At 36.6% G+C, this 21,748-nt stretch overlaps 1 protein-coding gene across 1 annotated transcript in view; it reads right to left on the bottom strand.

The window, feature by feature from the left end:
- COL25A1 (collagen type XXV alpha 1 chain) overlaps window positions 1-21,748 on the bottom strand; it is a 436,443-nt gene that overhangs the window by 79,813 nt on the left and 334,882 nt on the right. Inside the window, exons 11-14 of the mRNA XM_074322592.1 lie at window positions 21,568-21,594; window positions 19,526-19,570; window positions 2,293-2,346; window positions 316-342 (exon numbers count right to left, since the gene is read on the bottom strand). Of these exons, the coding sequence (XP_074178693.1) occupies window positions 316-342; window positions 2,293-2,346; window positions 19,526-19,570; window positions 21,568-21,594 (153 nt within the window). The remainder of the gene's footprint in view (window positions 1-315; window positions 343-2,292; window positions 2,347-19,525; window positions 19,571-21,567; window positions 21,595-21,748) is intronic.

Genomic DNA, 21,748 nt, shown 5'->3' with positions numbered 1-21,748 from the left:
AAAGGTACCGAGTGGCATTAGCGAGTAGGGAGAACAGAAATTTTGCAGGCCCAGGGGTTTTTGAAAGCCATTTAAAAGACAGATAATAGAATATTTAAATTTGCTCCTTTTCTTTCCTTTCTTTAAACCTTCTGTCTATACATAAGAATTACACTATTTTCTCCTTCCACTAATTAATTGTTTGGAAAAAAATAGTGGTCATAATATCGATAACTATTTATCTATATCTATCTATTCATACTTATATACAGTTCAGTTGGTACGTTTTCTGGGGCGGGGGAATATACCAGTAAATGCCGGAAGAATCATTCTCACCTTTTCTCCTTGTTCTCCAGGTTCTCCCTGGGCAAAAGAACAAAGATTGATTGACATGTTAAATTATAAAACCTAATTAAGCAACACCAAACAAAGTCAGATACTGAACATAGTAGGTAAATCATATGTGACCCTTTCTTTGTATAGCAATATATAGTTGCTATATGAAAACAAATGGCAAGATGAGTTTCCTGGAGAATTGGGTATAGATATCAATGTCAAATGTAATCTTAATTCTCTGCTTTGAGAGGACTAAAGAAAGATATTTAAGATTATCATTCTTAAACTAGCTTTTGGGACTCTAAGGGGAACAATGTGGTGGCAATTTACCATCTTGGGTGGCTTCTTAGTCTAGGACTTTTTGTTCTGTCCAAACTCAGAATCAGTAAGGCGGGCTAGCACATCCTTCCATGAAGTCTTGATTCAAAGCAGCTCCTGGTACGTGGACTATTTCAGGAGTCTGGAGTCCCACTGTAGTTCCCCAAACTGTCTTCCCTTAACAGGACCACAAACACAGTCCTGAACTTGGGGCCTTCACAATGTCATGAACTCTTTTTAGCCTACTGGCAACCAGCATGTTCTCAATCAGGTGTATTTTAGGAGGCACCAGTACCTTCAGGAAAGACACTAGAATGGGGCAGAATCAAAGGGAGTTTAGGAGAATGTCTTTACTCCAAATGATGACTAGGACAGTATGAGGACTAAAGTGAAAAATTGTGTTCTGAAAATAGTCTCATTTTCACTTTATGCAGGAAGGGACAGGGGATGGAGTGGGAGAGTTCTTAAGCAAATGACACGTTATGATAATATTCCCTTTGTGAAAAACATGAATAAATGTTGCCATGAGATCAACTACTTAAAAAATGGTTTAAGGTGATTATTGTGTTTTTAAAAATTATAACCCACTTTGGAAGTCAGTTTGGAGGCAAGATTCTTTTAATTTGCTGGAAGTCAGCCTGACCCTCTGGCTTTCTGAATTTCTGACCATCTTTCATTGCTCAACATCCATCCGGATGGTCGCTAGGCAACAGAAGAATAGCACTGAGAACATGCATTGAGCATTAACTCCTATCATTTGTTTTTTTTAGCATGGAACAAGAGAGGGGAAAGACAGGACGATGGTTGTAGTACCAGAAGGAATATTTTTCTTTCCTCTCCTGCAGGACAAAGGACAGGTCTATAAATTTTAGGTCCATCCTAGGCGCCTGTCAATAGCAATGTGATCTGTAAAATCAGCTGACAGGCATCTGTGGGTATGGATAAATACCAGCACAGCTGATGGGATTAGACGTTAGTTTTGTACTTCAAGGGATGTTCACTCTTCAAAGGATTTGGGATTTGTCTGCCTGTTTGGTTTAAACTAAACCGACACCAATCTTTTTATATTTAACAGATTCATTTGTTCAAGAAACAAAGAAAACTTGCAATCCAAAAAAAATTCTTCATTACATTTTTTCCCTATTTAGTAATTGACTACATCAATTTTTAAAATTTTAAACATGCCATAGCTTTATTCTGCTCTTCATTTGATTAATTAGTTATGTTTTATAAGTGCTGGAGATGGCCAAATCTTGAGGAAAAGCCATAATGGCACTGTTTAAATCATCTTTAAAGTTTTGTAACTATTATGCAAATTGTAGGCAGTATGTATATGGCGTACATTTTGATATGCCCATATTAAGTGGCCAACGACAAGTCACATTTGAAACGTGGTTTTTCTCATGTTATTCAAGTATCTCAGAATACAGATTTTAAACAGTCATATCCTGTATTTGTTTTTCTGCATCTGGAATGCTAATAAGAATCACAAACATAATTTATTCATTAGTCACAAAGTTCTGTACTGTAGTATATTATACTATTAATAAAAAATTCCATCCAGGTAAAACTAGTGGGATATTAAAAATTGTGTAATAGCTTACGATTTCATTTAAAGTCATATCTCAAATGATTCTGCTTGGTTTTATTTGTACTAACCTTTGGCCCTGGTATCCCGTCCTGTCCTACTGTTCCAGGCAACCCGGGCTCACCCTCAAAAAAAAAAAAGGTACTACTTAATGAAACAGACAAAGTCAATACATTATATAGATCATTAGAAGATACGGTCATCCAATACTGCTCTAAAAGTAGACAGAAACTAAGTGTCTACCAGTGGAAATACAAGTTAGCTTGTTTGGTTCAAAATTCTATGTGCTGGGCACCAAGGATAAAACAGGGCTCATTTCCTTTGTTCAGTGTTTTCTCCATTAAGAAAGCTGAAACAACTTACTAACATGAAATGAATATCTAACATGATGCTGGGTACATTGTAGGCATCAAATAATATTTGTTAAATAAGTAAAAGACATCTGAAAACACAAGACTTCTTGATGGAGAATTTTCAAGCGATTCATCAGCTCAGGAAAATATAGACGAAATCATTATATTGATTAGATATAATCAATATAATATCTAATTTACTCTCTAAATGTGCATTTCCAAATCTAAATCTTGAAGAACATACTCATCTTTGAACACCTACTTAATTCATTTAGACACATTTGACACGAAAATGAAAAGTAAAAATGGCCTTGTTTTCTCTTTCCAATTTCACTGTAAAAATAATTAGAATAAAACATTCAAACTTGTGGCTCTCATTGTCATATTGAGTGATAGGCATTTGTGAAAAAGATGATGGCTATTAGGTTAGAGAGTGTCCCATTTCAGAAAGATGATGATGATGTATACCTGTCATTCTAGAGTCTGAACCAGCCATTGTTTTCCAAAGAGGAGAAGTACCTTGAAGGGCCCAGAAGCAAAGGAGACATACTCTGGCTCTCGATGCTTCCACATGGCTCAAACTATCAACTAGAATTTCATTTTCTTTTTAAAACATTCCAAAGCCTTTTACTGTGTTTTCTAACTATTGGACAACTTCCTTCTTTCACTGAAGATAGTAAAGTTGCTCCTTAGTTGGTTTAAAAAACAAACAAACAAACAAACAGATTTAATTATTAGATTAGCTTTAGGTTGATTTTTAAGCATGTTTTCTAAATCACTTGGAGGGCAGGGATCGTGCCTTACATTTGTGCTCTCAGCACAAATATAGTAGTGTATAATGATAGTAACATTTTTAAGTGCCAGGAACTTTACATTTATTAACTCACTTAATTCTCACAAATTTCTATGAGGTAACATCTCTACTTAACAGATGAAGAAATTAACGCACCAAAAAGTGAAGTAATTTTTCCAGATTTACACAACTGTAGCCAAAATTTGAACTCTCACGATCTGGCTTAAGAGGTTGTGCTGTTAATGATATAATGCATTGCTGAATGAATGAATGAATGAATGAATGCATGCATGCATCTAGAAATTGGGAGAGAGTAAATGATGAGTATTTCTATCCTCATTATCATTTGGTTTATACTCATTTATAAATGACCTTTCAGAATGTATAGAAACCTGAATTGAACCTTACATATAAACATGATCTATGTACACCCAGATAAACTAAGCAATATGAAGCTCATGATGTCTTTCTAGAAGAGCAAAAAATGTTTTACTATTATACTAAATTATTAAAATTGTAAAAATCTTAACTTCCTGGAAGAAATTCTGCTTCCTATATAAAGTTCACTATACTTGTAATTCTTGCACTTCCCTTGGTGAAATGGCAAAAATGTTGACTTAGAATAAAGATGGCCTTATAGGAAAATTTTGATTGGCCATTTGTACATCACAAAGGGTAAGAATGGAAATAGAATTGGAAATAGAATATACCCCGAAAGAGGACTATCATTTTACCCTGTGACCAGAAAAAGAGCTATCAAGTCTGTTTTCTTCAAAGACTCTCCAACAGGATGCACTCATGTCATAACTCATGATTTGATGCAAACAAGAGATGCTGCCAAGATACAATACAAACTTTGTTTAGACTTTCAAAGAATAACCATGGTAGCCAGAATAATAATAAATGGTTAAGCCCCTGGAACCAAACAAAATACATGCTGAAATTTTGAAACAAGGAAGAGAAATGTTGCTTAGGTATCTGCATAACATCTTCCTTAATTTATGAACATTGAGGGACTAAAACTTGATCCCTTTCTTCTTTGATTTTATACATTGTTAAAATAATCTTTTAACATAAAAGGAAACAAAAAAATTGCACCCATAATTCCATCACCCTATAATAATTGTTTTCATTTTGTCCCATTTCCTTCTAGTATTTTTCTTATGTATGCTTATATATTTTTAAGCAACTGTAAGCTGACTACATAGTTTGACATTACGGTTTCATATTATTTTATACCACACATTTGTTTTCACACAGTATTCATGATTGTCTTATGAGTAGTTTCATAATCATCTATCAAAGTTAGGTGTGATCATTTGTTTAATCTGTCCCAAATTGTTCAATACTTAGGTTGTTTCCAATTTTTGTTATTAAAGATAAACTAAACACCCTCAAAATATTTCTTAATTGCTTTCCAAAAGGGTTCTGAGTTTTATCTGCTCGTGTAGGCACCCACTCTGTATTACTTTTCCACAATTTCATCACCACTAGATGTTACAGTATTAATTATTTTTGTGGCTATTTTAAAAGCACAAACATGAGTTTCCTGCTGCTCAATTTTACATTTATCACTTGTAAGATTAAATATTTTCCATGTGTTTATAATTTAAATAGATATCTCACAAAATTTTAAAGCTAAAAAGTGAGTAAGCTGTTTCCTGAACGAATCAAACGAGGATGAAAAGAAGGAAAAATGATGTATAGGATTTTACCTTTCTGATAAATTATATCAAGAAAAATATATTCAGACTTAGAATCAGGGGTTATGGAGCATTCTGTTATTATTCAAACTTAGTTTCCCAGGTGGTGAGAAAGGAATGTTAAGGATAAATGCTGTACAACTCTGAGTACCAAGGCCAAACTGTGGAATACTGAAGGCATTAATTCACTTAACTAACACTGAGTTTAGTGAAAATTTATTATATGTTCTACTCTGGGCTGAGTATTTCATGGCATACAAAGGTAATAGACAGGACATGCCTGTGCCAAAAGAGCTTATTTTTGAATGAGAAAAAAAGATACATACAAAAATAACTTGAGGCCATCTTATTGAAATCATAGAACTTTTTTTTGAGCAAAGTTTTGACAAAATATAATTACCATGAAGCCTCTTCAAATAAAGTTACAATGGTATTATTTTATTACATAATGTAATAAAAATGTACATATGCAGAAAAATATATCAGAAAAGTACAGAAAAAAAGGGGGAATTAGGTTTTGTGCATGTATTAAGAGCTAGTCTTGTTTGTTGGGTAATCTATCCATCTATTTATGAATGCATTTCACATTCACAAGTACTGAAAGACATTCCAAAGATAGTAATAAAGAAAAACAGCAGCTAACATCTTAACTGCAAGTAGTTTGATGGGGTTTTCTCTACTATACCTTAAATTCTAAGACTATTCCCAGCGTATTACTACCAAATCACAATTTGAGTATTGAAGCTAAAAATACGTTGGACTGACTTTTAAGAAGCATGGCTTGCTGCTTTGTTTTCTTTTTCCTTTTCTTTTCTTTTCTCTCTCTCTCTCTCTCTCCCCCCCCCCCCCCCCAAACTAAATACACTTTAGAACTCTAATGTAAAACATCACTCAAGGCTTTTACAATTATTTCAGGTACTGCCATTCAGGGACAACTTGAAAGAATACTTAAAGATAAAAAGAACGCAGTTGTCTCATGGACTTGAGTGCTAAAGGGAAATAGGTCATTTAGCAGTGACATTGCTCGCCATCACTCAATCACATTGTTTTCCATTCTGGCAATGGGAACTTAGAATGAGTCATAGCTTAGAATTTTTACCATAATATAATTTCACATTCACTTGTCAAAAACAGATTTGTTTCCTTCATGTCCTACATTTTCTTAAAGAACTCATCCAAACAGAAGAGGCAAATAACTACAAGAAACATGGACCGGCAGCAAAAGAAGTGGGAAGAGTCAGGGCAATGAGGTTTCTGCTCTCCATTCATATGGATTCCCTATCTCTGGTTTAATTTAGCTTTTCATTCTAGTCCCCTAATGGCAAATGAATATGAACATAAACTTGGGTGAAGGTAAGAGGTACAAAACAAGCAACGTATTTTACCTTGAAATTTATAGAAATGTAGCATTTTACCACATAATTATATTAAGTAAGAATCCTAGCCCCAACCTTCAAGTGTTATTAACACTCTAGAAGAATCCTTTGTGTTTTTGTACTCCTGCACGTGTCTGTGAGCTCCCAGGGATACACACCCCCAGCTGAAGAAGCTGGACGTAAGGGAGAGAAAGTTGACACTAATAACATACAGTTTAGCTCCACTATCTTTTTAACAAGTTTGTGTGGGTTGGCCTGTTGAGCTATTCATCCCAGCAAACAGTTCTTCTATGTACGCTACCTATATATATTTGAAATCTGAAACACAGTCCGCTTGTATATTGGAGATTGTCAATCATTGTACTCAATGAGAAGCAAAATCTTTGGTGACATTATAGTTAAAACAAACACATTTAGAAATGTACAACCTAGTACTGAACAGCACGAAGTAGAAGGAGAAGCTGGGATCAAAACCCAAAAACTGAGCCCCACACCCACACTGAAAGCAGAGCAGCCCATGTTAGATTCTTACACACGGCACATAAATGGAATAAACATAAAATTAGTAATTTACTTGTTGTGGGATGTAAACAAGTAAATTCCATCCATTTCACGGATGTCTAGCACCAATGTATTTAGAATCCAAATGGAAAAGTGTTCTTGGTCCCACAGTATTTGATCCAATTTGCTCCCTGGATAATTTTCCCACTTCTCTTTGAGTCTAGAACTGCTGACCCCCTGTTCTCATGCCGTAAAGACTGTGATATGGACTAATCCTTGCGAATGAGCAGAGTTTAAACTTGTGTTGTCCAACATGCACCACTAACCACATGTGGCTACTGATCACTAGAAATGTGGCCAGTCCTGATATGTGACAAAGTGTGAAATATGATTTTTGAAGACTTAGTAGGAAAAGAAAGCAAAATATCTCATTAATAATGAAATATTATTAATCTTGAAATATTAATTTAAATTATGCCGAAATAAGTGTTAGATATATGAGTTAAATAAAGTCTATTAGTAAAATTAGTATTAACCTGTTTCTTTTTACTTTTCTTAACGTGGCTCCTAGAAAATGCAAATTTACATACGTGGTTTGTATTTGGGGCTTGCATTATATTTCTGTTGAACAGCACTAGTTAGACTATATAATTCTTTAATTATGAGAAGATGTCATAAACCAAAAGCCTTTAAAAAGCAGGGAAGGAGCCCAATCAGTATTCAAGCAAATCTACATACAGCAAAACTTCAGGAGACAGGCTTCACTGTGTGTGGAGTCAAAATCCACCACCGAAGTCTGTCGATAGGACAGTGGGTGTGGGATCCAGCACACACAGGAGCGCTCAGAGCAGAGGCTGCTGAGGGGTCAGGGAGAGCGAGGCCCTGTGTGTGATGTGGCAGCCCCAGTCAGCCTCTGTGCAGCCTGTGCCATTGGCCAGGGGTTAGAAGCTGACTCTAGTGACCTCCTAACCTACCTCTTGGTCACCCACCTGCCCCCAACATTTTCCTAAAAACAAGTCAGCCATACAGCTGCTTTGCTCAGTTCTTGCCATGTCCACCCCACTGTACTAAAAATAAGAGCCAAAATCCTTGCAAGGGGCCCCACATAGTCTGGCCCTGCTGCGTCTGACCTCCCCGTTTGCTGCTTCCATATCACGCTCCAGCCACACTGACCTTTGTTTCAAGATGCTAAGCGGGAGCCAACTTGGGGTTCTCACTCGTGGATCACCTTCCCTCAGATATTCCTGGAGTTAATCTCTCCCCTCCTTCAGCTTTGACTCAGACGTCCCCTTATTACAGGGGTGCCCCGGAATCCCCATCATAGCTACCACTCCCTATGCCCATTGCCTTACTTTATTTTCTCTGTTGCACCAATTACCACCTAAGGTATAATTTTTTGTTCCTTTTTTGTCTTCCTCAAGGATTGCCAGATTTGGGAAATAAAAATATAAGGCACCCTGTTAAATTTGAATTTCAGATAAATAGCAAATAATTTTTCAGTTAAATATATCCCAAAGATTACATGGGGCCGTCATATGAAAACTTACGATTGTTTATCTGAAATTTAAATTTAATTGGGCATCCTATATTTCATACGATGACTCAATTTCCCAGCCCCATCCCCTCATCACCGCTAGAATATAAACATTGTCTATTTTGTTCACTATTCTTTCCATAGGGCCTAGAAAGTGTTCATTACACGTAACATAGTTCAGGACACATATGTTGGAGGAACGAGTGACTATAGGAGAAGCAAACACATTAAACTCACGTGAAGATATGAAGCCCTTATAGCCATTTCTCTACTGGGAAGCTAGAAAAGACCTATAACCATGGTGGCAAGAGATGACTCTTTGTCTCAACTCCAGCAGGACCCAGGAAAAAGATGGGAGAGATGGGAACCGAGCGGGACCCCTCGAGTCATGAAGCTCCATCTGGAACAGGAAGACTGAAGAATAAGGGAAGAGTGTGGGGTCAGAGTGAAGGGTGGGAGTGAGTGTGGGGAGGAGTCCCGTGAAGGGCAGGATGCCAGGAATGAGCTTTGCAGGAAAAGCCCTGAGCGCCTCCAGGACTCTGACAATGGAAACGTGGTTGCCTAGAAGGACTAATGGCTCCCACAATTCTGCCTGTGGGTACAGAGACTGGCCATGAGAAATACTTCCATATATTCGGTTATCTACCCTCTTCCATCTGCTCCTTCCCCTCACCCCATGTGCCTCAGGCGAAGGGTGAGAAACAGCTGGGGCAATGCTGGTTATATAAATTATCATGTTATCTAAAGTCCCCAAAAGACCAAACATACCCACGTGTCATCATTTACCTCATGAACTCAAGCTAACATCTGCTTTTCCCTAAGCAGAAGTCCTCACAAAATAGTGAAATATTTTCGTTGAAAGGATCCAAGCCAGTCATTCTTAACACAGGAAGAAACACATTCAGAGAGGGGAAGGAACTTCTCCAGAGGTAAATAGATGCAAACAAGGAGATGTGAGATTAGAACCTAGGTCTTCTGACTCCCCTTCCTGTATTACTTCTATTTGAACAACTTGCGTCAGGAAAAAAAAAAAAAAAAAAAAATCATTCATTTTTGTTAGGCTTATCTCTTTAATTTTAGCATAAAATAGGGACTTGTTTTGAACTTCCCTAACTTAGGAAGCCTCCAGTCTAGCACCATGGTCTCCACTGCTGGTCCTGGCATGTAGAGCAAATTGCGTGAGCTTCTGTGGGGCTCAGCTTTTCTTCTATGCAGTCAGTGTGTGGGAGTATATTGAATGTTTGCTTTCTCCCAGCTCTAAAGGATTAAGATTTAGTTTTATTATTTGTTGCTGTCATTGGACTAAAGATGTCACTGGTGGCTCTTTATTCCTCAGACATCTGATTAAACTTGGCTGAAGTCCCAGTTTCACAGGTTATGAAAGTCAAGGCCTGCTCTCCGGGTCCCTCTTCTGAAGATCCTGCATCTCTGTTTTGCCCCAGACCCATTCAGATGGGTCAGCAGTTCTTCACCGGTTGCTTCAAGAACCCCACTTTCCCCGGGCCTTTTGTGAGTTCAGGATTGAATGCTTGGTGTTCTTGGGAAGCTGTCACATCACAGAGCATGTAGTTTTTCTTCATCTCCCTGGCTTCTCCTTTCTCCCCTTCCCATCTCACCTTCCTAGACCATCCTGGAAATTCAGCATCACTCTCTCTTATGTGAAGTGATTTGGTAATTCTGAAAAAGCTTCTCCGAGCATACCCAATCCCTAATTCTTTTTCTGTGTCTTTCCTGGAGGCAGAGGAGACTTTGTAACACGGTGAGAGTAAAAAAAAAAAAAACCCAGAAAACCCTTAGCCTGGGCAGTTAGGTTTTTGTTATGCATCAGAGCTCTGCCATCCCTGTAGGGAACTTTGTCTTGTTTCTCTAATCAGCAAACTCCCTCCCTAAAATTAGAGTCTCTTTGTCCACACTGGTAATATGAACACTCATGAGTAGAAAAGTAGACAGGTCTATCAGCCAGGAACTTATTCCATTTCAGATAATATACTGAAATGAGTCTTAAACTGATTAAAATCATAACTAAAGTGAACCCAGTAATCAAGCCTTCATTATCCTTTTTCAAAAAAAGGACAAATGTCTTAAAATGTAAAATAAGAAAATATGATTAGTTGTATCATTAATATTATGGTATGGACTATTTCAGAAATAAGTCTGCTGGTTAGCACTTTTTATTTTAGTTTTCTATACTGTGACTGTAGAGAAAAGTGTACAAAATATAACTTGAACAAAGAAGTTCAAATGCAAAGGGAGAGCTAAGAATTTAGGGGGGTCACAGAAAGTAGCTAAGTTGAGTTTATTTGGGTAAAATGTATACAAATGAGAATTTCTGCCTTGAGCATACCCCTAAAATTTGAAGGTCTGGACAGGAGTCCACATGGATGACCCCCCACCCACCCCATGAGGCTAATGCCCTCCCTTCTCTTCCCAGACCCAGCTCTACTGTTCCCCAGGCAGAGCCTTGGGGGTTGTGTGTAAACTCCCCAACCTGCAAGCTCTTTCCACAGATTCCCCAGTGATATCTGCTCCAAAGCCACCCACAAGTTAAGGGGTGTACACTCTAGCTGTGTGCTCCGCCCTTGGAAATATGGACCTGGGGACAAGGCCAACACAGGCACTGGAAGCAGACTCAGGACAGTTGAGGAGGAATTCTTGCTTTCTGGGTACATGGCATGTGATCTAGAAGTAGGGAGACTGGGCTTTGAGTAGGCATGTCTCCTTGGCCTTGTGGACTCCTCACCCCATGGGAAGGGTCACACCACCAGAGGGACAGGGGTGCTAGATGAGGAGCACCGCTTGCCTGGGTCTAAGGGAAAAACTCTCCAGTACCTCCTTTTTAAATAGCATATGAAAGATGCAAAAGTGAGCAAAAACCAGACAGAGAGCATGATGCCACAGAGGGGTACTCTTTTCTGCATACAAAACACATTGTTCTCTGTGTGTACTCTTATGGGGAGAAAAAGGATTAAGAACAAAGACAAGTGTTAGGAAAACAACATGTCAAACTGAGTGAAGGGAGTTACGTGAAGTGGGAGAATTTGCTAGGACTGGGGGAAGCCTCATACAGCACAGTGAGTGGGTTCAGCTCCCTGTGTGACACAAATGTCTTCTAAATCACACAATTAGTGTTTATTGCAACTTTCTATGAGACTGGGGATCCTAGAAAAGAAATTACAGTGGCAGTAAATAATCAGCATCTCACCTTCCCCTAGCAAGGGACTACGGGAGAGGCTATGGACTATGTGTATTCAATCACAAAGAGACCCAAAAGTTTTTTGGTTGTTTGGGGAAAGACACACACTCACTCTCTGTAGATAGATAGGAAAGAACGAAGCCCCAGGACTGACTGGCAGCATCTGAACAACCATGACAGCAGGACCTGGGATGAAGGCAGCAACGGGGAGACAGGATGAGGAGATGAAAGAACCTGCCTTATTAGTGATTAGGCTTAGCTACTGAGCAAAGTCAAGCTGAAGCCTACATTAGTGCTGCACTTCCAAGTTACATGACCTTTATTTTAAAAACTGGGTCTGTTAAGTATTCTATGACTTGCAACATAATGTGACCTTGATAATACCGGAGGTGCCAAAAAAATGTGTACAAGTGGACACTTTGATCAACGTTGCTCAAGCAGTAGTTCACCGTAATCAGAAGTGTCTGGACGCTGATGGTAACCACTTTGAGCACCTCTTGTAATTGCAGAAGTCAAACGTGACTTGTATTCATCTTTTGTTATCAGTATATATTATTACAATTTTAATACAGTTTTCCTTTCTCAAAATGTGTGTACATTTTTTGGGGGGCACCCTCTGTATGTCCATTTTAAGTTAAAAAACCCAGCGAATTCCTTCTTTCCTAAAGTATGGTTCTTAATAACAAATCTATATATAGCTTAAATGATTGATAAATGATTCTTTTCTCCTGGGAAGACAATGTGACTAATTATTAGTGGAAACGTTAAATGATTATGTCCAACTAGAAAATTTCTAAAGACCAGTAGAAAGAGAACAGTTCTTACTAACATTCACTTATACACCTAAGAGGTTTCTGAGTCAGGAAACCTCTTATTAATGTGTTACATAATAATCCATTTGAATAAACAGTTACATTTATTACTTTCTTTACTTTTTCTGATTAAACTTTGAGTAAATATTATAATCCTTATTTGGCAAATGAAGAAACTAAGGCTCACAGAAGGTAAGTAACTTATCTAAGATCACACAAATACTGAAGAGCAGAGCTGAGACATTCTGAATTTAAAATTCTCACTCTTAAGTCTGGGGGCAGACCTCCTGGCTTTGCAGCTGAGCTCTACAACAAATACCTGGGTGATGCCAGGCAAAGTATTTGTCCTTCCTGTGCCTCAGTTTCTCATTAATAAAATTGAGATAATACTATACTTACCTCCTAGGACTGCTATGAGGAATAAGTGAGCTAAGTTAGTAAGTACTTGAATAAGTGTTAGTAATTAGGATATAATGCACTCTTCTATTCTCTGCATCAGACAGAGAAGACAGAGAAGAGTACCCTGGAAGAAATTTAATTCCTCATAAGTTAATCCTGATTGATAGAAGCTGTTTCACAGCTGGATAAGGGATACTGTCCCCTTGGCAATGTAGTCTGGTATCACAGAGATGGAACTGGGTGGATGCTAACCTCTTACAATGGTCACAACAAATTATTTCATTGCAGCCTGATTTTTAATACAAACTTCAAAATCAAGAGCATCATTAAGAGGTCAGATCTAATGATATACGAACAGGCTTTGTGGGTTATACTGACTTAATATTTTAGCGGTCAGAAACTTAGAGAAAAGGTAGTCTACGATGAAAAAAGGTAGTCTATGACACCCCTATAGTGGGTGATAATATGGTATCTTAGAAACAATTCTAAGACCAAGCTTGTCTGTAATTGAATTTGGAAGTACCGCAACTCAGTGATAGCTACTCTTCCCTTTGCCAAATGCTGTGCAGCTTTTCAGTCTCCCCTGAAGTCACTTTTTCAGGGAAGCATTCCTGACCCTGTGCTCCAGGCCAGGCTGCCCCGGGCTTCTCCCCGACAGTCCTTAACAGCTTTGTACTTTAGCAGATTTTTAGTGTAAATGTTCATTGAATGTTCCCATCCCCAATCAGGCTGGAAATTCCACGAGGGCAGAGACAGCTTTTATGTCAGTGCTCTGATGGTGCCTGGTACTTAGTAGTTAGGGCGGAAAGGATGATTGAAGAAATCAATGAGTGAATCAATGGACACACTTAAGGGAAGTTTTTTTTTAAAAAAAAGCTTTTGAAAATTATGTACACAATTTAATCAGTTCTAGTAAATCAGTATTTTCTAGTAAATTAGTAACATATATAGTGTTTTTTGAATTAAAATGGAAAATAAATGGACTTGATGATATGATAATCCATTCAGACAGAGTTGCTTTGCTGTTTGTTTTGTGACAGCCAATGAGCAGCTTCTTTTCTTCTCACCCACCTCACCCCATCTGTCCCACTCCGCAACTTTTTATTCTCCCCCCAAATATTTTGATTTAGTAGAATGATAACTGGTATCAAATGTGATAGTACCACGCCTAAATAACGTTCAGGGGGAACGTGGTTTTAAAAAAAACTTACTGTCACTGCTTTATTTCAAGCCAGCATTAAATTACCTCTTTCAACTAACTTTTTATTCCTCTCTGAAGGAACTTAAATGACATAAAGAATAGAAATATTGTTTGTGCCACTTAAGTAAAATGGAGTGAAATGTCTCTTTAAAAGTAAGCTTATATATAAAAATGCCTCAGAATGTATGAATCACACTCAGGGATGAAGGGATTTGACAATATGAATATCCTGTGATAGATAAAAATGACGTTTCTTTAAAAACAAAGAACACATTCTATTATACATAGTTACTAGAGGAAAAACAGTCATGTATTCTTCATATTCTAAAATACACAACTGCTAACATTAAAAGATAGAAATATTAATAAAAATGAATTAATTCTCAACTTTAACCTGCAAAAGGGCTTAATTGCTGTAAGGTACATTTCCTGAATTATTACTTAATCTGGAATCAGAAATTAATCACTTCATTTACTCTAAACATCTTCATTTAAAATAAAGTCTGAAATAAAAAAGTCATAAATGTGTTGGGTAATAGATCACAGAGTAAATTCCACTACTGGAAAATTTTAAGCTAACTAACTAGAAAACATACAGAACTATAACATATTCAAATCCTTCAGTAATTTAATTCAGACTGTTCAATGATAGAGTTAAGGTAGCAAAAAAAATGTATTTAGTGGTTACAGTAAGTAAATCAAGAATGAAAAATATTGAGTTCATTGCATAGCCCACTGTATAGACTTGAATAAACAGCTTGACCTTTGGAAGCCTGAGAGATTAAATTTATCTTCTCTCTAAATATACTTACGATAAAAATGTCATTAGAAGTATGCTGTGAGCATGAATGTCAGTGAAGAACTGTGAGACCCACGGATAAGAGATGAAAAGGAACTCTAAACACCGTAACTATAAACTAATTAAAATTTAATGTGACTTAAAAATCACACAGCTATCTATCTCGGGATAGATTCATAGATGATGCACTAATAGCAATTTTTTATTTATATTATATTTTGAAGTTTTAAAAATAAATTCTAGAAAACACTTGAAAAATACATGAAACAAGATCATCTGGTATTTATGTTTTGCTTTGGAAATGATCCCTATGACGCTGTGGCCTCAGAACAATTCCAGCTAAGACAAAATACTTTGTTTAGAATCCTGAAACCCTAACGTTATTTTCATAGTGCCGAGGATGTGTACTAAGGGATGCACAAATCAGATTTCTAATATACCCTATATCTCTCCCCAGACCTCCTCTGCTATGGTATTTACATAGCGATGGGAGCTGACTGCTAGTCAAATAAATTGTCATTATGATGATTTATTCTTATGGATGCCAACTAATGTGAAAATGTAGAAAGAGTAGAAAAGGACAGGGTTATAACAATACTGATTAAAGATTGAAATTTAGAAGTTATATACATATATGCATATATATATATATATATATATATATATATATATATACACACACACACATACGTACATAAATATATATCCATGTATTTTGTAGAAGGATGCTTCAGTTTAAAAAAGTTCTACTACAAAATTATTTTTAAAAGCCCAACTTCTCCAGTATATCTGAGAAGTAGGATTTAATTGACAAATATTGAGATATATCTCTGTGAGTGTGTGTGTGCGTGTGTGTGTGTGTGTGTGTGTGTGTAAGAGAGAGAGAGGGAGAGAGGGAGAGAGAGAGAGAGAGAGAGAGAGAGAGAGAGAGAGAAGGCATCATGGGGCACAAATAAAATACTGATTATACCTTTACCAACAAGATCTATTCATGAGAATCACAAAATTTTTTGTGTACAATTAGCCGGGGGAGAAGAGGGCAGCTTTTTATATTTTTAGGTAAGACACCATAAAATCTTCCCTAACCTCTTCAGTTGTTAGAAAGAAATCCAAATTATGGAAATGACAGCTTTCAGAACTGGGAATAGAAGATGTTCCAAGTTGGTGGAATTGGAAGTGAGATACAGGTGATTTTTTGTCGGTGCACAGTATCACTTAGGGCCTTAGAGATAAATCAGTGCAGCACCCTCTCTCATGTTACAAATGAAGCCGCTTGACCCAGAGAGGAAAAGGGCCTTTCAGAGGCTGCATGTGAGGTGTAAAAGCACAGAGTGTCTGGACCCCAGGACACGCTCCCACACCACGCCATGCTGATGGCTGGGCTTTCAGATAACAAGACGAGACGTGTCCTTCTCTTTCCCTTATCTACAGTCCCTACATCCCAACTAACGACCTGGTATGCAGCACGTGGGGCAGGGGGCGGGGAGGGGGGGTAAGAAGTGGGGAGCCAAGTGACAGATAACTATTTTATATTCATATTTTGTACATTACATTTGTGTGTAATTTTGCATATTCATTTTCTCTGTATCATGAAGTCAATTGGCTTCTGCTCCCAACTTGAGAGTAAGCCTAAGGTTTATTTGCTGATACTCTTAAAGTGTGATAATACTGCTAATATACTTGACAACATTTATTGAGTACCTATTACATTACATTCACTTTAGAGGCATTATCTAGTTAATCGTGCAAGGTCTGTGTTTGTGGTTTACACTTGAGCCTTAGAAATGTTCAGTAACTTGCCCAGTCAAGGAGAGAGGCTGGAAGCCTTCTCCCTCTGACTGCAGAGTCCATCCCTCATCCTACACAGCCTCCCACTTTTTACAGAAAGGTGCTTAGTAGTCCATCATAGATCGTGATGCAAGGAGCGAGATTGGAGTTTAATGCCATGTTACTGCTTATATCAGTCTTTTTCCTAATATGATCTGAAGAACTGGAAGACTATTACAAAAATAAGAAATACTCAGATTAGCAATCAAGGTGACCAAAATTTACAGGAAAGGAGTAAAACAATGGAAAGTAAAAAAAAAGAAAGAAAAGAAAAGTCACCACCAAGTTTAGTAGCCAAAGCCAATCACTAATTTTGTTAATTTGAATGGATGGAAAATGTTCCGGTGGAAAACAAAATATTTTCTAGTTTTCTTTCTTTTTTATAGGAGAAAAATTGTTTTATTTTCTAGTTATTTGCCATATTTTTCTGATGGCTTAAAAAGCATATCCTTTCTTAACCATTGTCTGAAAACTATTTTCTAAGCATTAAAAGTATGTCTTTGGAAAAAGTAAAATTGTAATGTGGAAAAGATGTTTTCTCAAGACAGTTTAAGGACATTGAGGTGCTTTAAAAAATTATGTCACTGTAAGCTCTCTTCTTAAGAGAAGCAAATTCTAGAGATCCAAGACTTATTTCGTGTTTTCTAAGTATAGAACTGTTACTCTATTTAGAACTTTGTTTTTACTGTCTAAATGACCTGCTGTTTCAGTGAAGGGGACTCTTTTTTGCACTTTATTTTCCTAAAGATGATACACTAAATATTACAAATGTTACATAATGACTAGGATTAACAGAAATTCCACACACAAAATTTTAGGTTAAGTTCTATGGAGTAGGAAAAACAAATTTAAACTATATTTTGCCGATATCATCATAAAAGTGTGAAATCATTTAGCTTCCCTAGGTCTTATAGAAAACACTTTAAAAGCCAGAAAGATGTATAGCAAGACATAAAACTGCAATATTAACTGTCTATTTAGTTGAAATATAATTTAAACTTGGTAACTAGGACAAGAAAATGTCACATTCCTTTCTCTTGCTAAGGAAATTGCATATTTCCTTTGCAAAAATAGAGAATATGTAGTCTTCATAAGCATACATATGACAAGTTTAAAGTTGTTTTATTTAAGGTTAAAGACTTCTATAAATTTTCCTGATTGTTTCAAAGTTGAAAAAAGTAAAGAAATGAAGAAGAAAAAGGAAAACATCAACCTTAGGTATACAAGTCTTGTTTTTCACCAATATTAAAAACAATGCTTATGCTATATACGTATTTTGTCCTTTCTAAATATTATCCTGAGTTATGTAATTTTCAAATCCATCTTCTAATGAATACACTTTCACATTGTTGCTTATGTCCTTCTCCATGCTCTGCAATTTCTAAACAGAAAGTTAATCTCCACCAGGATTTGTGAAACAAAATGATATGCATTTTACTAAAAGGAAAACAGCTGTGGCATGGGCCGTTCACTTCTGGTGAGTGTGCACTGTTTGTTTGGTGGACTAAAAGATACCGTGAGTCTTGGCTGATAACATTAATTTCACTTGGGAATTGAGGAATTCTGGAAACAGAGAGACTCTTAGAAAAGAGCAATCAATCAAATTTCCAGAATTTCACTGAAATAAAATGAAGGAAACTGTTTAGTATTAATAGTAACATCAAACACTGTCATAGGGTTTTCCCATAACCCTGTTAGGTAGGAATTGCTATTCTCTCGCTTCTACAGATGAGAAAACTGAGGCCAGAGAATTCATAGATTTTGCCAAAATTCACGGTCTCTAAGAGGCAGACTCATGCTCGTAAGCCACTCAGTAGGCTTTAAATTGTGATTATTGGTGTCTTATTAGAGAAGAAAAGATGGACAAGATGGAGAAAGTCATGAGGGGGTTTATTCTGTCTGTAAGGGTTGGGCTCCTTATGATTTCAGAATTCAATGCATGGATTTAAAATCCTCTGGGAAGACCAGCTGATGGATCACGGATTTCACAGAGCCAGGCCAAAACCTATGAGGGAGACAGGAAAGTCCCTAGCTCAGCTCTCTGGCTCCTAGTACACTGGCCCAGCTAGTGGCTTTATTAGCTGCCACCATGGCTTTCCTGGTCTCTGTAGAGGTTCCAGATTGAAGAGCCAGTCAGTCTGTTGGGAAGCACAAAATATCAGACCTACCTGTGGATAAAGCTAGGTGTTTTTTCCAACTAGTAAGTATGTTGCCAGGATAAAGGTACACATGTACATAGATATATCTATGTAGACCTGTGAGAGTTTCTTTTTTTTTTTTTTTCATTTTATTTCCCCCCCTTATTATTAACAGTACAATAAAAGTGTGCCACCAGAGCTTGGAAAGTCTACTTAATTCTCAATTTTGCTTTACAGTAAAAAGAGCTTGCTTCTGGATTCAGAAGATTCCAATAGATTCCCTCTGTAAGATTAAGTTTTGCTAATGAAAGAAATAATATATATTGCTTTTGGTATGACAAGAATGAACTAGAATGCATTTTGTTTATCACAATTTATGTTAAACATAGTATTTTCCGGACTCCATATATATTTATGGAAAGATATAGTTGTATTTCATATAACTTATCAAAATAAAATGGAAAATTTTCTGAGTTTCTGACTGTTTAATGCATCTTTAAAATTTAAACTACTTTGATCATTTGCACCATAATTTCCCTATATTTCAAAAGTATATGTAGAGGTTTAATAAGCATACAACTTATTACTAACATTACAGGACTGGAATAATTTTCAAATTTTAATCATCTCCAAATGATCAAAAACCTATAGAATACCATATTCTGTAGAACTCACCTTTTGCCCATTTATCCCTGGAATTCCAGGTGCTCCAACAGAACCCTATGGGGACACATGATTAAATTAAATTGATATCACAAACATTTCAATTCTAAATTTATACTGTATTAGTTATGTCAGTCATAACTCTACCTTACTCAATCACATCTGGGAGGCTATATTTTTCAGTTCTTATCTACTGTGTTTAAACATACCATAATGTAAGTAGATTCATCAAGCTTTCCCAGAAACTATGGAGTTAAATTTAGCCATGTTTCTAATTATCCACTTAACTGTAATATGATTTTTTTAAAAAGTCACATCATAAATTGAGATTCGTGGCTATCACAAGGCCACATGGCTCTAAATTTAAGTGCTTTTAGGAAATAAATAGGCTTAGTTCCACCTGGAAAGAGCTTAGCAGTAGCAGTAACTCTTGTATTTCATAAGTTTAAATACCATAAAGCAAAAAGTAATTGAAATAATAACCACTTGTTCAACAATTAGTCAAATAAGGGATCTGTGTTGTAAACTCAAATTTGTTGTATTTGCAGCATTTCCCCCTGGACTTTCAGGGAATACATTTAGGCCACATGAGTATGAATATGGCTAGCAAAGCAGACTAGAAAAGTTGTTACAACTGTTAAGTATTCACTAGAAACAACATGACTTCTGTACACTAAATATTAAAGTACACGTGCATGCTGGGGTGAATGCCAGTGGTTGGACAGAGATGGGGTGAACTGAGAATAAGAGAGCTAATTGTTACCCGAGGAAAATCTATGACATTTACCTGGATACAGTAACATTAGAAAATGTTTTCAAATAGTGATGTTATTTCCCTCGAGACACCTCCCTTTTATGCTCTGGAGAAACCATTTTTTTTTTTTTTTTAAAGACAATGTGCTTATTCTTTGCCTAGCACTAGAAAATAACTTTTTCTTAGTAGATGTATAATATTAGATTTCTTAACAATAAGGAGCTAAAGTTTTAAAAATACTCATTATATAGCTAAAACTGCTCTGATAAATAGTCTATTAAAAGATAGTCATTATATACAAAACAAATAGAGATGGCAAGTTCCTTGGTGCTTTCCATGATTGTATTGAGTGCATCATTAAAGGACTTCCCAAAGCCTGAGGCAGTAATTTTATCCTGGTTGCATGTGGATTAGGGTAGCTTTACAATTTCACACCAAGCTTAATAGAGACATTATTGCAGAGGACAAAGTGTTCCTATACACAAATTGTCTCACAACTCATTGGCTTTTACTTGGTTTGGAGGATTATGTTTCAACAGATGCCACATGCCCAATGCTTAAGGATAAAAAGTCTCCATCTTTGATGGATTCCAAAGATAAAGATAATCACTTTTCCACCTGTTGTCATACAATTGTTTTATTTAGTTTTCTGCAGGTTAAATATCCTTTCTTCCCTCCCCTTGCAGGGTGGGAGGTGGAATGAGGACTTAGTTATATTTTTTTGGCAAAGGGCCATCAGCCTGTTATTGATGTTTATTACTGCAGTACTGATTAATTTTAGAAGTTTTAGACCCTCTCCAGCAGAATATAATGGTCAATTCTGATGACTGTGGATAACGTTGAAATGACAGTCAGGAAGTCACTTTGTAGGTTACCTCAGCAAAAGAAAACACTAGTGGGCCATTCCAATACAGTCACCAAGCAACAAGTACATCCTTTGTTTGGTCATTTGGCAATCAAATATTAGAGCAAGGCTTCGCATTCAATTTTCAATGTCCTATGAACCTTCACATTCAAAGTTTTGCTGTGTTTTACCAGTATTTGAATTAAAAATTCAATAACCTACAAGTTTGGCAGACAGCTTTAAAGCAGTCTGCTCTGGATTTACTGGATTTTCTGTAATGGAGTTGATTAGAAAGCTTATGGTTCATGCTATATGATTGTATTTTTTAGAAAGCAGACTGCACAAACCAGAGGGTTTCAGCATAGTTTACAGTGGCTAATGTCATTCAACTTTCATGCTTAGCCATTAGGCAATAGGAACATAATTACTTTCACAGTATCGTTTATTATACTCTACCTTTTGTCCTGGAGGCCCCAGGGGACCCTAAAAAAAAATTCAATTAACATAATACTGTAACCATTTAAACTTAAATGACCAATTAAAACTGTGCTATTCTATAAGGTTCTCTTAACTGTGATGAAATATGCTCATGTTTTTACATCAAGGAAAATGAAAACTTTCAGTTGGAAGTACACAA

This window comes from Rhinolophus sinicus, linkage group LG02 (genome assembly GCF_036562045.2).
Source record: "Rhinolophus sinicus isolate RSC01 linkage group LG02, ASM3656204v1, whole genome shotgun sequence".
Taxonomy (NCBI): Eukaryota; Metazoa; Chordata; class Mammalia; order Chiroptera; family Rhinolophidae; genus Rhinolophus; species Rhinolophus sinicus.
Note: the sequence above shows the minus strand (reverse complement) of the source record. Positions and strands in the feature narration are given on the sequence as shown.